Source organism: Pseudochaenichthys georgianus, chromosome 13 (genome assembly GCF_902827115.2).
Source record: "Pseudochaenichthys georgianus chromosome 13, fPseGeo1.2, whole genome shotgun sequence".
NCBI lineage: Eukaryota > Metazoa > Chordata > Actinopteri > Perciformes > Channichthyidae > Pseudochaenichthys > Pseudochaenichthys georgianus.
The window spans coordinates 6,613,023-6,628,888 of record NC_047515.1 but is presented as its reverse complement, the minus strand read 5'-3'; the positions used below and the strand labels follow the sequence as shown (position 1 = coordinate 6,628,888).

Below are 15,866 nucleotides of genomic sequence, written 5' to 3'. Positions count from 1 at the left end.
CCTACTTAAAGGATAGAAACAACTTTGTTTCTATAGGTAAATACACATCTGAGTTGACAAATATGACGTGGGGTTCCTCAAGGCTCCATCTTGGGGCCTCTTCTCTTTAACATCTACATGCTATCACTGGCTCAGATAATGAAGAACAACAAAATAAGTTACCATAGCTATGCAGATGACACACACATTTACGTAACAATTTCACCAGGAGACTATACTCCAATTCAAACACTGAGTAAGTGCATTGAACAAATCAATGACTGGATGTGTCAGAACTTTCTCCAATTAAACAAAGATAAAACTGAGGTAATGGTTTTTGGAGCCAAGGCAGAATGTTTAAAAGTTAGCGCTGAGCTTCTGTCTGCAATGTTCAAAACAACAGATAAAGCCAGAAATCTAGGTGTAGTCATGGACTCTGACCTGAGTTTCAACAGTCACATTAAAACAGTTACTAAATCAGCCTACTATCACCTAAAGAATATATCTAGGATTAAAAGACTAATGTCACAGCAGGATTTGGAAAAACTTGTCCATGCCTTTATCTTCAGTAGACTCGACTACTGCAATGGTGTCTTCACAGGTCTCACTAAAAAATCTATTAGAAAGCTGCAGCTGATTCAGAACGCCGCTGCACGAGTCCTCACTAACACTAAGAAAGTGGATCACATCACTCCAGTTCTGAAGTCTTTACACTGGCTTCCTGTGTCAAATAATAGATTTCAAAATATTGCTGCTGTTTTATAAAGCACTGAATGGTTTAGGTCCAAAATACATTACTGACCTCCTGCTAAATGATGAACCATCCAGATCTCTCAGGTCTTCAGGGACTGGTCAGCTTTCTGTCCCCAGAGTCAGAATTAAACATGGTAAAGCAGCGTTCAGTTATTATGCTCCAAATATCTGGAACAAACTCCCAGAAACCTGCAGGTCCGCTGCAACTCTTACTACTTTTAAATCCAGGCTGAAGACTTTTCTTTTTGTCGCTGCTTTTAATTGAACTATTCATATCTTAAACTGCACTGTAACTTTTATCCATGTACTTTTTCTTTTAATGTTTAATTGAACTATTCATATTTTAGACTGCACTGTAACTTTTGTCCATGTATCTTTCCTTTTAATGTTTATTTTATTAGCTTTTCTTTTTTAATGCTTAATGTCTTTCATTTTTTGTAAAGCACTTTGAATTGCCTTGCGTTGAAAAGTGCTATATAAATAAACTTGCCTTGCCTTGCCTTGCCTACTGTATGTTAAATGGATATATCCGCCTTCTTTCATTTATCTCTCCATTCCCACAACAATATACATAAAGAAATGGCATATTTTGGACATAGTTCGAATGGTGGTTAATCATGATTAATGCATTTTTAAGCTGTGATTAATCTGATTAAACATTTTAATCGTTTGACAGCCCTAAAAACAACATAGATTAGCTCCATGGCATAATGTCGAAACCTGCAAAATAAAGCAAAAGTCGAGACAACTTGAAAGGATATGGCGTTCCACTAAACTTGAACAATCTTGTTTAATTTGGCATATTACTCTCAATGAATATAAGAAAGCACTGCGTAAAGCGAGAGCAGCCTACTACTCTTCATTAATAAATGAGAATAAGGATAATGCAAGATTTATTTTCAGCACTGTAGCCAGGCTGACAGAGAGCCACAGCTCGATTGAGCCTTCTATTCCCATAGCACTCAGTAGTAATGATTTTATGTGCTTTTTTAACGATACAATTGTTACTCTTAGAAACAAAATTAATGACCTCTTGCCTTTGACCAGTATAGTGTTATCAACAGCTCCTGGAAACTTAAGTTATAATATTACACTAGATAGTAAACTAGAATGCTTTTCAGCCATAAACCTTGAACAATTAAATTCAATGATTCTTTCTTCTAAACCACCAACGTGTATCTTAGACCCGATTCCAACTAAGCTGTTAAAGGAATTTTTCCATTAATTAACACTATATTTATTAAATATTATGAATATGTCTTTATTATCAGGCTATGTTCCACAATCATTTAAAGTAGCAGTGATAAAACCTCTTCTTAAAAAGCACAATCTCGATCCAGAGGTTTTAGCCAACTATAGACCTATTTCTAATCTTCCGTTCCTCTCAAAGATTATTGAAAAAGCAGTCGCCATCTTACCTTAAATAACTCATTATACCCTACTGTCCTACTAGGGCATTGCGTTCCAAGAATGCACGGTTGTTTGTTGTTCCTAGAGTCTATAAAAGTACAATGGGAGCCAGAGCCTTTTCTTATCAAGCTCCACATTTGTGGAATCAGCTTCCAGTTTGTGTTCGGGCGGCAGACACCCTATCCATTTTTAAGAGTACGCTTAAGATCTTCCTTTTTGATAAAGCTTATAGTTGATGAAAGAATCTAATAAGAGTGCATTGATGTATACATGTTGTGCCTCTTCACCTATACATCTTAGTTCTTACTCTTTTTACTTACTCATGGTATGTAATTTGGTTGTTGTGTAGATGATGGAAGCAAGGAGAGGCATATACGTGCCTTGATCCCTGCTGAGTCGACGCACTACTGTTGATTGTCAGTGCCAGAAACACTTTTTAGGACCAATGCGCTCATGGTATAGATGTGGCGCATACATCTTAGTTCCTACTCTTTTCCCTCACCCTATCCTAAGGGGGTGCATGTACGTAGACACGTTGTGCCTCTCCACCTCTGTTCCTTACTTATTACCCCTTTCCCTCAACCTATCCTATGGGAGTCCATGTACGTAGACACGTTAGTTTTGCTGCTATAGGCATAGACTGTTGGGGGACACCTTACTTCTTCCTTCTGTCTGTCTGTACCTGTGTATTCTCATGTTCCGAATAACCCACCTTGCCCCAAATTTCAAGTGTCTATCTACGCCGGGATCCTGAGTCGTGGCTGATCCTGTTGCTGCGGTCCTGAGTCCTGGATCCTGAATCATGTGTCCTGCATCCTGAGTCCTGGATCCTGAATCATGTGTCCTGAGTCCTGGATCTGGAGTCCTGGATCCGGAGTCCTGGATCCTGAGTCCTAGACCCTTAGTCCTGAGCCCTGGATCCTGTGTCGTGGATGCTCTATCCTGAGTTCTGGATTTGAGTCCTGGACTTCGAGTCATGGCTGAACCTGTCTCTGTGGTCCTGCCTGACTCTCATCATACTACTTCCCTGATGGCTCCCACAGGATCGTTGACATTCTCGTGGATTTATCTTATTATTATGGACACATGCATTTCCTAACATTCGGTCTATATGCTGTAAAATGTATTATCTCTTCGATTTAAACATGGCATCTATTGCACGTCTGTCCGTCCTGGGAGAGGGATCCCTCCTCTGTTGCTCTCCCTGAGGTTTCTCCCATGTTCCCCTTAAAACTGTGGGGATTTTCTCTGGAGGTTTTTCCTTGTACAATGTGAGGGTCTAAAGGCCGCTACACACCAACCTGAGACCAAAGAACGCGTAACGAAGGCGTCCCGACTTTTACGTCCGCCACGTCGCCTGCGTCGGCTACGCCGCCCGCCTACGCCGCCCGCCTACGAACACACCGCAAAGACTTCAATCGACGAGTGGCAATAACTGTCCTTACCAGCAGGCAGCGGTAGTGTGTATTCGTCATTCAAAAGAGGCAACGACCGGAAGACAGACTGCGTTATACACCGAGAGAACAGACTGCATGATATAAACAAACAACAAATAGCGTCTGGGTTCCATTTTCACTCTCTCTCGTCGATCGAAAGCATGTATCGTACGGTACTGGCGTTATCAGCAATTGGAGTGTTGCTTGCGGCTGCAGAGATTAAGAAGCGGAAGCGAAAAATCAGGAGAAACCGCACTAAATGGGTGAAAACATGGATATACAGCGAGAAGCTCAGGGGGCTTTCCCGAACCTGCGTCTAGAGCTGTCCCAGGAAGATGGAGACAAGACCCTGAACTACGGCAGGCCACCCTGCCACACGGCACCAATGTTCCAGCTCGAGCCAAGCAGCACAGGGATGAACTATGCCAATATTTTAACGGTGTCGGTGCAGTGCTTTTTCAGTGGGATAAGATATAGCATATGTCTAAAGAACTGTACAATGCAAACAATCGACACAAATACAATACGATAAAAATAGTGTGTAATACAATAAAAAAAGACTTTGCCAAATATGTCTAATGCTGTGTCAATGGCTGTAGTATCAAGGTACGAAATAAAGTTTGGTATTGCCTCTCCTGCTATTTGTGTTTATTCTTTTAATCACACAGCGTTAATAAAAAATAAAAAATGTGCCTACATAACTGTCAGTTGCAGCCGTACATTATTATTGGTTTAACTACTAACAGTATATTTTCAACACATTTTAAAATGACCATCTTGAACAGCTACAACGTTAAAATACTTCTAGGCAGATTGTGGAGGATAATGGGAGAAAGAATAGAGGGGCGGATGGAAACACCATCTGAATAGTGGCCACTTCTTGCAAAATGTACATTTCCATGTGATGCTCACAATAGGTACATGAACAATGAACAGTGGCAGACAGTAGCTCTGTCTGTGTGTGTGTGCCTTCTTAATCGTTTATTTTGGTCCCTCACTTCCGCTTCGCTTCTCATGCACTGATTCGCTAAGCTGAACAGCCAATCAGAGTGATTTCTTTGGCCGACTTTCTTTGGCCAACCGTCGGGCCGCGGGAGGTGTGACAATGTGCCGTTAATACCTCATTCACACCAACGCAACTCTGGTTCAAGCTCCGTGCTAGAGCTTTTCAGGTTTAGAACCGGTTCTTCGGTTTAGCTGCGGCTCTTTTCACACCACCCAGAGTCTGACTGGTGCTGCTTCATTGCGTCATTGTTTGCGTCATGACGTAACCGTTTGCGTGCCTGCTTCATAAAGTCAAACCGCGCGGAAACCCCTCACAGCTCACACGACAACAACAACAACAACAACAATGGCCGATTGTGCTCCAGATTCCCAGTAGGTAGCTGGTATCTTCAGTGGACCACTGCTGCTTGTTAAGTTTCTCCATCGTTGTGTACAAACTGGATAAAACGCGGGCTTTTTGTTGTTGTTCAGGAGTTGATCCCGCCCCTGCCCTCGCCTCGACGTAAGCGTGACGTATGCGGTGCTTTTGCTCCAGCTGGACAATTTTATCAGTTTTAAATGACATGTCTTAATAATAATAATACATTACATTTATAAAGCGCTTTTCCTGGTGCTCAAAGCGCTTAATAGTGAGCTGTTCTCTGACCAGCATCTGAAACATCAGATGCCAAATGGAGGAAAATTAGGGCCACATTTATTGAGGTCTTAAAACAAATTGAGATTGCATATTTTATAGTTTAAAATATAGTTCAAACTGAATTCTGGGAAGAAAACTCAGAATTCTGAGATTCCAGCCACATGTGCAAAAAATGTATTGGTCAAAACTCGAGGAGGTAAATGTTCCACCTGTGGCCCCAATCATCTACTAATGCTATGTTACAATTTGTGTAACTTGCTTAAACAGACCATCCCTGTAAATGTGGCACATATACAGTTATTTATCTCAAAATGATTGTAACTTAAGTGTGTGTGTGTGTGTGTGTGTGTGTGTGTGTGTGTGTGTGTGTGTGTGTGTGTGTGTGTGTGTGTGTGTGTGTGTGTGTGTGTGTGTGTGTGTGTGTGTGTGTGTGTGTGTGTGTGTGTGTGTGTGTGTTTATTTAAAAGCACTTCCTTCTTTTTTTTCATTCTTTGTGGCACCTTGCAATGCACATTTCCTACAGTCTTCTCAACCTGAACTGTTTCTCCCCTTTAACTCCAGCTGAGGTCTTGGAGCCCTGCAGTCACCCAGGAACGCCCACCTACGGGGTCCCCAGCTCCAACAAGATCCAGTTCCAGGCAGGAGAGACCCTCCACTACTCCTGTCTGCCCGGACACCAGCTGCTGGGGGAGCCGGTTCTCCACTGTGTCCCTGGACACCCGTCCCAGTGGAGTGGGCTGCCACCTGTCTGCAAAGGTGAGGAACTGCAGCCTGGCAGGGGCACCGTCGTTCTACACAATATCCTTTGCTTCTTTAAAAACATGATCTAATGTAAGACCATTCGAATATGTAAATATGTGAAGTCCTAAACTATGGATGAAAAAGAATACCTAAATGGGCTAACATATTTTTGAATAATTCAATACTTAAGTCATGTAATTGGTTGAGTGTTTTATTTAAGTAAATCATGTTACAAAGTGTCCAAGGGAGCCAAATAAAGGCAATTAATTTTGAAAACGTTATGTGCAACTGAATACATTAAAGTTGAATAATATGAGAATTGAAATAAGTAAAAGAAAAGTCAAAGGTGGTACTTTGAAACCTAAACTCTAGACTTTATCTTGTCATCTTTTGCTCTTACAAAGTAAAATATATTATATTTCTTCACTTGTTCATAAAGATTCCAATCGCTATGGCATGTCTTTGTTTCCATAGTGTGAAGGGAAACCAAAACACACTTTAAAATTGCCTTTTCCCCCCAAAAAGTGTTCTAATTTTCATCGTATTTGTATAATCTGTTTTTATTACTATTATTCAATTGAGTAAATTATTAAGTACACTATTCCTTTTAGTTAAAGAAAAACGTAACTGTTCCCATGTTTTTAAACTGTGATACTATAGCTCAGATTCTAAATGATGTACAGTATATGCCTGATATCTAGCAAATTATTTTATTGTTACATTAATCTTGCCGACATTTTTGCATTTAGCAGAACTCAATTATTCTTCATCTCCTTCTTTTCCTGCGTGGTTTCAGAAATCCTTGTCTTTTTAAGTGTTGCAAAGAACGACACAATATCTTAATCATTTCTTAATAAATACCATTTTACATTAGTTTTTTTTTTAATAACTTTGATTGGGCCATGAGACTTAATTAATTTTCTGTTTACGTGACTGCATGTCATCTTTTGATATTATTTCTGATTTTGTATAATTTAAAGCCTGTTATCTTTGTATATTTCTACTTGAGTAACACTGCACATATTGTACCTCAATGTGTGCTGGAAAAAAGAAACATATTCAAGTAAAAATATTTAGCTTGAACTTCATCATCTCGTGCACTCTGTTTATTTAATTCCATCAATACCTGACTTCATGTTCAGACGTGGGACCTTAAATCCTCTCAATTATTCAGTGAAGTTGACCGTTTGAACGTTTTTAATTAAAAGAAAATAAGCTAAATAAAGAAGACGGAGCATGTTTCAAAGACACTGTGAAATCAGTCACAAATAGAATGCCAAAAAGGAAAAGTGGATATTGTTTTTCACTTTGAAGAAGGCTGTAGGAGAGTAGACGCTGAAATAACGCAGGATTGGCCTTTAGTTCATGATACAAAAATGTTTTTGTGAAAAAAATACTAAAGTGTTTATAATTCTTGCAGTTTCATGTTTAACACACTTCTGCATCATCCACAGCCCACCCAGCTAATGCTGAGCACAGATTAGATGGTAAGTCTTCACAAGAAGTTAATGTTTCCTGCACGCCTTGAGTCTGAGCATGGACATTTTAATAGATATTTGTGCTAAGATTATTTACATTTTTTAACAATTACAAAAAAAGAACATGGTTTCTTTGCAAGTTTTATGTTAGCTGATTTGTTTTTAACCAGTGAATTTCTGCTGAAAGTATTGACACATGATTAGCAAATACAATAGACGATATTGTTATTAAAGGTCCCATGTCATGGCCATTTCTACTGATCATAATTCCATTGTTGAGGTCTACTAGAATAGATTTATACTGTTCAATGTTCCAAACTCACATTGGTTTCTCATACAGCATCTCTGTATAGTATGTGTATTCACTCTGTCCTAAACCCCCCCCCCCCCCTGTGAGCCCAGTGTGCTCTGATTGGTCGGGACGTTTGCGAGGCTCGTTGCTGCGAGGAGCAGACAGGCTTCCGGGTCGGCGATACAGGAGAACAAGCGAAACTCACCCTGAGCACACACAAACACTCACAGCCGAAGTAAAAACAATAAGTGTGGCTTGATATTGAGTAAGAAAAAGGTTTATAACGCTATGAGCATGGGTCTGCGGAGAGCATTTCTCCGTGATCCCAACTTAGTAGCCCGAAAAACGTTTACCCATTTAAACAGTCGTGGTAGATACCTTGTTTGTTTTAAACATCATAAATACACAAACAACAATGAATACTTACAGGTTGTGTACCCGAATCTCCCGCTGGTCCAAACAAAGTAGGAACAGCATCGTTCTTCAGTGCCCTACGCTGTACATATCCGGCATGAATCCTGAAAGGTTTGGGAAGCTTTGTTAAGTGAAAGGCTGGCAGAGGGTGTGGCCTCTGGGTATTCACAAGTCACAGTACCCAGGAAGTAAACAATGGGAAATGAGAAATCTCCAACGAGGCATTTTGTGGCAGCATAGACTGTGTCAGAGTTTTACTCGCTACAGGGTGTACTTTGAGGGTTTTTGACTCTGCAGACCGTTTCCATGCATAAAATCGTTCATAACACACAAGGGGACGGGTAATAACCGGAAAAGCATGACATGGGACCTTTAACAAAATAAAAACGTTTGACCTGTCAATGAATAATGTATTGTCCCTGTTTTCTCTCCAATAGTGTCTACTGCAGACCTAAGAATGGAGGGGGCCCAAGTAGCATTTGCTGTCTTCATCCCCATCGTCCTCCTCCTCAGCCTCATCATTGGAATCTACCTCTACTACTCAAAGTAGGTTCAAATGTTCAAAAAGAAGGTTCAAGGTTCAAGGCTTTTATTTGTCATACGTATAACTACAGTGTAGTTATGTCGATGTAAATCTTAGGTCACAGGCTCCACCAACAGTGCAACAGAAGACAGTGTTATACAAATAAATGTGGTCTTAGCTTCTCTCTTTAACATTCACATAAGACAATAAATACCAATTATATCAATTGTCTATTTTAAAGTTCCCTTTGTAGTCCAGTGTAATTAAACCCTGTTTTCACTGAATATCGGTTTTGAGCCGGTGAGCAATTGCAAACCAGTTTTTTGTGTTTCCACTGCAATGACGCCAGCTGTCAAGCACCGACTATTTACTCGGCGAAAACCGAGCCACATACGTCGGAGACAGCTCATGGCAAGAGTAGAATGTTCAATCAATCAATCAACGTTTATTCATATAGCCCAATATCACATATTCTACATTTGTCTCAGGGGACTTAGACCCTCCCATCGGACAAGGACACACTTCCAAAGGAACCCCACAGCTAATGGGGGGTAAAGTGGAAGAAACCTCCGGGAGAGCAACAGAGAATGTTGTTCGGGTTACATTGAGAGCGCAAAGTGGCTAGAACACAACCACAAAGATATAAATAAACTTGCCTAATGTTCACCATTTTATTCACTTTGAATGAAAACCATTTTGCTATAGTTGTGCTACCAACGATAAGCTACTCAAAGTATTTATGGTGAATGATTATTATGCTATATATATATAAGGCAGCATGTCGGTGTGTCCTTGGGAAAATTGCTCCCGATTGCTCCAACTGGGTGTGTGAATGTTAGCTTCCTTGAGCAGATGGCACCATGTTTGGCATCCCCTGCCACTATATCAATGGGTGAATGATGACTTTTATATACGTAAAGCACTCTTGGGAGTTCTAAGGAATGGATAAAAGGCTATTGTTGGGTTCAGCATTCCAGAAAAGACAGACAGCTTCTAAGTTTAACTATTTATTGTAAAGAGAGCAAAATATATATATTACTTGGCCAAGGACTCATCACGTCTTTGGGAATCACAGGCAGCAAAGCTGTAATCTGTAACCACCAAATCCGTCAAGAGCCTCGAACATCGTGCGAAAATACATTTTATTACACAGGGCGTTGCCCGTACATTTATGATTGGTCAAGAAGCTGAAGAGATACCGCGGTTTAGACTTGGTTCTCTTTGGTTGGTGCGCAGACTCAGATAGAGTCTCTTGGCAACACGATCCTCCAATCAGCATTCGGCTGGCCTGTGGAAGTCCCTCCCTACTCTGGCACCATCATACTAATTTTTTTTCTCTAACGTTTCCTCAGATATAGCGGGAAACCATAATGTTGCTTCCTAGCTTTGTTGGGGAGCGCGGCTCCCATACAGAGTCAAGGCCGGTGCGTTGTGCTGTTCTGACTACCTCTTTGTGTTCTCTCAACTCTGCACTCGACCTTGCTACTTTCAATATTGCAAGCCAAACTTTCTTCTGACTATTCCCCTCGCTGGTATCGAACCCATCAGAACCTGGGATTAGTGATTGTGTCTATTTATTCTATAGTCATAGCAATCTCATGAGCACAATACGCATAAATTGTAATAATAACAATCAGTCTTGTAATGATATAAAAAAATAGACTCCACACTATCTGAAATGCAGTCCATCCATTTACCATTTAAAGTTGAAGAATTCGTAATTCAATAGCTTGAACATGACACAGCTCCAATGTTAGCCGCCATTTGTGTGATTGTGAGTGATATTCATGCTGGAAACTATAATCACATGAAGCTAAGAAAATGGTTCGCACTTGGGAACCAAACCAGCCCCAGCATGGAACTAAAACAAAATGCATTGAAGTGGAATAGAGGTATCAGCACCGTTTACAGAGAAAATGTTGGTTTGTTATTATGTATTATTTCTATAACATTTGATTGTATTATATAACCAACCCTGTTCTGTCATTTCTATTAAGTGTGTGTGTGTCAGTGATCCTTCATTGTACCATCCACCTCCACAACACCTCCATCATAACTGGTCTACACCTCTCCATTAGCACATCTGACTCATAAAAAGCATGATGAGAAAAGTACACAGTTAAATAGAATAAAAAAAACACATTTTAGGGTGCCATTTCTCCAGAATGACATTGTACATATTGAAACATATGTGTCTCCTTCTTTGTCATGATGCATTCTCTGTCTGTGCTCAGGCATCAGAGAAAGCTACTTCAGCTGTCACTGTCCTCCAACCTACCATATGAAAACATCTCTGGAGAATCCACGTGTGACAACTCAGTTTATGAGACAACGGTGAGTCAACGTACACCCCAGACTGTGAGATTGCATGTTTGTTTGGGGGGAGGGACTAGGTACAGTGTTTTACTCCATCTCCTGTGTTCCCAGCATACCTTGTTGTATCTCCCTCCCATTACCTACATCATGGACAGAGGGTTTGAGACTAAAAAACGGTTTAAGCATTGCTGGATTAATTTGCAACAGTTTAAGATCTATAACTAATGTATTTATTTACCTAACAAAACTGGTCTGGTTCTATCAACATAAGTACATATTCTGCACACTGTATAAAATGTTTGATGTGTTGAGTTTTTATTTTTCTTCTTCCATGCTGGCAATCCCAAAGAACAATGAGGTGAGTTGTTGCTAAATCCTAAATGATGTGTCATGAATGTTGCAGGGGGAAGTGTAGCAATATTATTACCTTGTGTTTGCCTATGGTATGGGCAACACGTCTGATATGCATCCCTCAAACCAACAATACAGTATTGTGTGAATCACAGTAGGGTGTGTCTACTTCCTTTGCTAAGAAGCTCTTTGATTGACTGATCATTAAACCACACAGGTTGACATGATCCTTTATTACCATGAACACACACACACTGTACTTTATTTCACTCACTCATTTACACTGTCCTGCTGCGACAAATACTTACTAGAGCACCACATGTGGATTAATCCGCCACTAAGGGAGTCCCTTTGTTTGACAAAACTAAAGTGGAATATGTTTGTTTTGACTAAATCAAACTATACATTTCTGAGCGGTTTGATTTAATTATTCAGTAGGAACCATTGGCTGAGGCTGGCAGCCAAATAAGTCTAGGGAAGTCAGAAAGTATTGATCGGAGAAAATCCCATTAGAGATGGACGCATGATATTTTCACAGGAAACTAGTATTACCGTTTAATTTGAATTTCTTATTGCTGTATCCAAATAAAAGTGATTGATTAATCATAACATTTGACAACCGCTGCTTCGTACGCAACTCCCTTCCTTTGACCACATGTGCTCATTCTCTTCCCAGGATACACGAGAATACGAGGTTTCGATCTGAAGACGCCAGAGCATGTGTTTCAGAATGGACAGATAAGAAGCCTGCTGGCCTTTTCAACGTCTGTCAGACTCACACCTTTGGTGACTCCACCCTGTTCTCTATACACTGAATATCAGCCTCCCTTTATTTACCCTACAGAGGACGCCACACTACCGCTGGAAAGGCTGGGCCACCGGATAATTTTTCTAGCTCAACAGTTCAGTCCAGCAGCAGCAGTTTGTACAGTTTTTAATCCTGTGATTGCATCCTGAGGACTTTCAGCGCCAATAACCATCTCAGAAAGCAGAGGGATTCGATGCAAAGCTTGTGCCATTAAGTGATATAACCACTGATGTTACATTGTGTTATATACATTATACACTATGTCTCATGCACCATTTAAAGAGCAATGCTTGGATTAACGGGATGTCTATTAAGAGTAACATATTAATTTATCTTGACAAACGACTGCATTTACATTTAGAGTATGCTCAAAAATTCAAATTGATGCACGATCTGAGATAAGAAATCAGAATATACATTAAATAAAAGGCCCTATAAAATATAATTGTTCCTGCGAGAGAGAGAAGAAAACGTATTTCATTTTCATGTCTGTATTAAGTACGGAGCTGGATGTGGTTAACCTTGCTTTGCATAAAGACTTGAAAGAGGTTTAGCTAGCCAGGCTTGGTAAATACACCCAACACCTCCTGAGCTCACTAGAAAACATGTTGCATTTTTTCATTATATCCCAAGTAAGAACAAAATAAAGAAACAATATGTTGCTTAAGGATTGTAACGTTTTCATGAAAAAAATCCAACTGAACATTGCTAACTATGTAATTTCTGGGATAGCTATATTTAATTTGCTTTCAAGATTTCTCAAAACAAAAAAAAAGCCCTGCTTGGTGCAAATTCATATAATGATAATGATTAATTGCATTTATTTTGTGCTCAAAGCGCTTTACATGACATATTACATATATCAGACATGTAATACATCATGTTGTTCTTTTACACTTTTGCTAACAAGCGACTCATTAGCTTGCTAGCATCAACAGTCTCACATAACCCAGTCTCACGGCATTTCGTGTTATAGTCACAACATTTAATCTATTGATTTGTGTTCACCAGCATGATTTCCCCATTTTGTTCGTGTCACACAGAACGATTTTAAAAGCAATGTATTTCTATTGGTAGTATGTTTCGTGCCTGCAGCACGTATTTTTGTCCGGTCGGGTCTTGGAAGACCGGAAGCTGTGGGGTTCATAAAAACATGTTCTTACTCAATATCAAGCCACGATTATTGTTTTTATTTTAAATTGTATAATGTCTGACTTTTTTTGCCGTCTGGGAGGAAAAGAAATGGAGCTCAGAGCCTCAAAATACTGAAATCTTTTTTTCCTTCTAATTTGTTATTCTTTTCTAAATAACACATTGTAATTGACTCAACAATAACACACAATTATCCTTGTTTTTATTTATTCGTTTAATTCTATAATCTTGGGCTTTTTAGCCGTTCCTCAGGAACTGAATTTCAAAATAAAGTCACCGGAAACAGACGTAGGCCTATATGGGACATTTCGAGCATCATTGCGATACACAGCCACTGAACTGATTACCCAGATCCTCAGCTTGAAGCTTGGTGATTGGATATTTTAGCTGCAATGCACGTTGGGATATGGTGTTAATGCCATATGAAATCCGAAAAACATTTCAGAGTTTAGGATGGCCGAAGACACTACACTACCCATAATCCCCAGCTATCGTTTGGGACTACAGTCCCGTTGACAAACCCCGTGAATAATCTTCAAGCTCTGGGATTGGATGTTGGAGTGGCAGTGCGCCAAGGTTATGCACTTTAAGCACTTTGAAATGGAACGAAACCACGGCAGACTATCCAAAACTGGACTCCAACGGGACCAACCCCCAGAACTACATATGCTGGCTATTGTGTTTCGCAATATGTTCTATGGGACGTCTCTACTGGGAACGTTTTCGTTTTTCCCACGATTAGAAGTTGCCAGTATTAAACACATTGGTGTTTAATTGGTGTAATCTGGTATTTTTACTCCACTACATTTATGTGAGTTACTTTGCAGATTCTGATTAATGATGTGAAATATAAACAACCCTTAAATCAGACTTTAGTTACACCGGAGTAAAATTCAGGGGAGGTGATTGTCAAGTGCCAACAATCAGGAGAGATATTTGATAGTTGGTGCTTGAGAAGATTAAACATTTATCTGCAGATCTCTATATTCATTACTCGTTATTCTCTACTAATAGTTAATTACAGACTGTATATAATGGCTATTTTGCACATCCCTTTCAAGGTTTCAAGATTTTCAAGGGTTTATTGACATATCATATACACAACTACGTTGAAGTTATGCAATGAATGAAAAACTTGGATCGCAGGTTCCTCAACAGTGCATTACAAGACATCTATCAATATTTGTGTACCTCCACCATTAAACTGTCATATTCTGCACATTTCTTATACTATCTACATACATCTTATAAGAGTATAATTCATATGTATAATATCAGTTAAAATAAGTGCTTCAACATAGTTAACATTGCAGGAAAGCAATATATTAGACGTAAAGTACTTTGTCAGGCTTAATATTTATCTGTAGATACCCCCAAAGCTTTTTCTTATTTAAAAGAAGACCTTAACCTAAAGTTTTCTTTAATGTTTACATAAAAGTTAAATTGTTTTTCTGTTTTGCACATCCTCATATTAATATCTTTATATATCCAGCACTAAACTGTTTTATTGTAGAGATCACTTACAGTATCTTCTTGACTTTTTTATATTCTATATTTCTATCATTGACGTTCTACTTTCCCCCTATGAAAGTATGTACTCTTAATATTTTTTTCATCAAATATAACATTTAAAAAAGTATTCAATAACGTGCTTTAACCACTAGGCGATGCACACAAGGTGCACACAGCATACAATGCCATAATAACTTTTTATTATTAGTGTAGGACACTTATGTTTTATTTATTTTTTTATTTGTATGTATAACATCTGAAGATCTGTAGTTTTATTCATCTTTTCACATAACTTTAAAGGATATTGTTATATTATTTATTTCACATGTTTTACTTCTACACATTAATATCTGATTTGTAAAACATCACAGACAGAAAGGTATATCTGTCATTTAATGTTAAGCTATTGAAATTCTGATTCATAGATGTGTCAACCATCACCCAAATCCCCTGACTATTCTCTCAACTCAGTATTTACATTCTTATATTCAAAGAAAATCGGTAATTTCTTTAAAAACTACAAGTCCCTGTCTATCAACTGTGCACTGCTACCTTCTACCATTTGGATCAAATATAAAAGTCAGCCGAATTAGTGTTGATACTGCAAGGAGACGTATTGTGTGAAGAGAAATGGAAGATGTTGTTTAATTGCCGATATATTTATGATCCACGTCACATATTCAGTTTCGGTGGCAGTCTTCTAATCAGGGCTCTATAAATAAATAACTATGGCATATGTGTAATATTTAATGCAGCCGAACCGTGTATTACAATGCACACTCGGAATAAAGTATTATTTTTTTCTTTTAAATGTAAATGTTTTTTGGATTTCACATCGCATAAACACCATATCCCAACGTGCATTGCGGCTAAACAATCCAATCACAGAGCTTCAACCATAGCTGAGGATCTTGGGTAATCAGTTCAGTGGGTGTGTATCTGTTTCCGGTTATTTTATTTTGAAATTCAGTTCCTGAGGAACGGCAAAAAAGCCAGAGATTATAGAATCAAACAAATACATAAAAACAAGGATAATTGTGTGTTATTGTTGAGTAAATA

At 39.0% G+C, this 15,866-nt stretch overlaps 1 protein-coding gene across 1 annotated transcript in view; it reads left to right on the top strand.

Moving 5' to 3' along the window:
* LOC117456936 (seizure protein 6 homolog) overlaps positions 1-12,221 on the top strand; it is a 263,764-nt gene extending 251,543 nt beyond the window's left edge. The window contains 6 exon segments of the mRNA XM_071205276.1: positions 5,782-5,976; positions 7,416-7,448; positions 8,583-8,691; positions 10,903-11,012; positions 12,012-12,121; positions 12,180-12,221. Coding sequence (XP_071061377.1) covers positions 5,782-5,976; positions 7,416-7,448; positions 8,583-8,691; positions 10,903-11,012; positions 12,012-12,121; positions 12,180-12,221 — 599 coding nt within the window.
* The last annotated feature ends 3,645 nt before the right edge of the window (positions 12,222-15,866 follow it).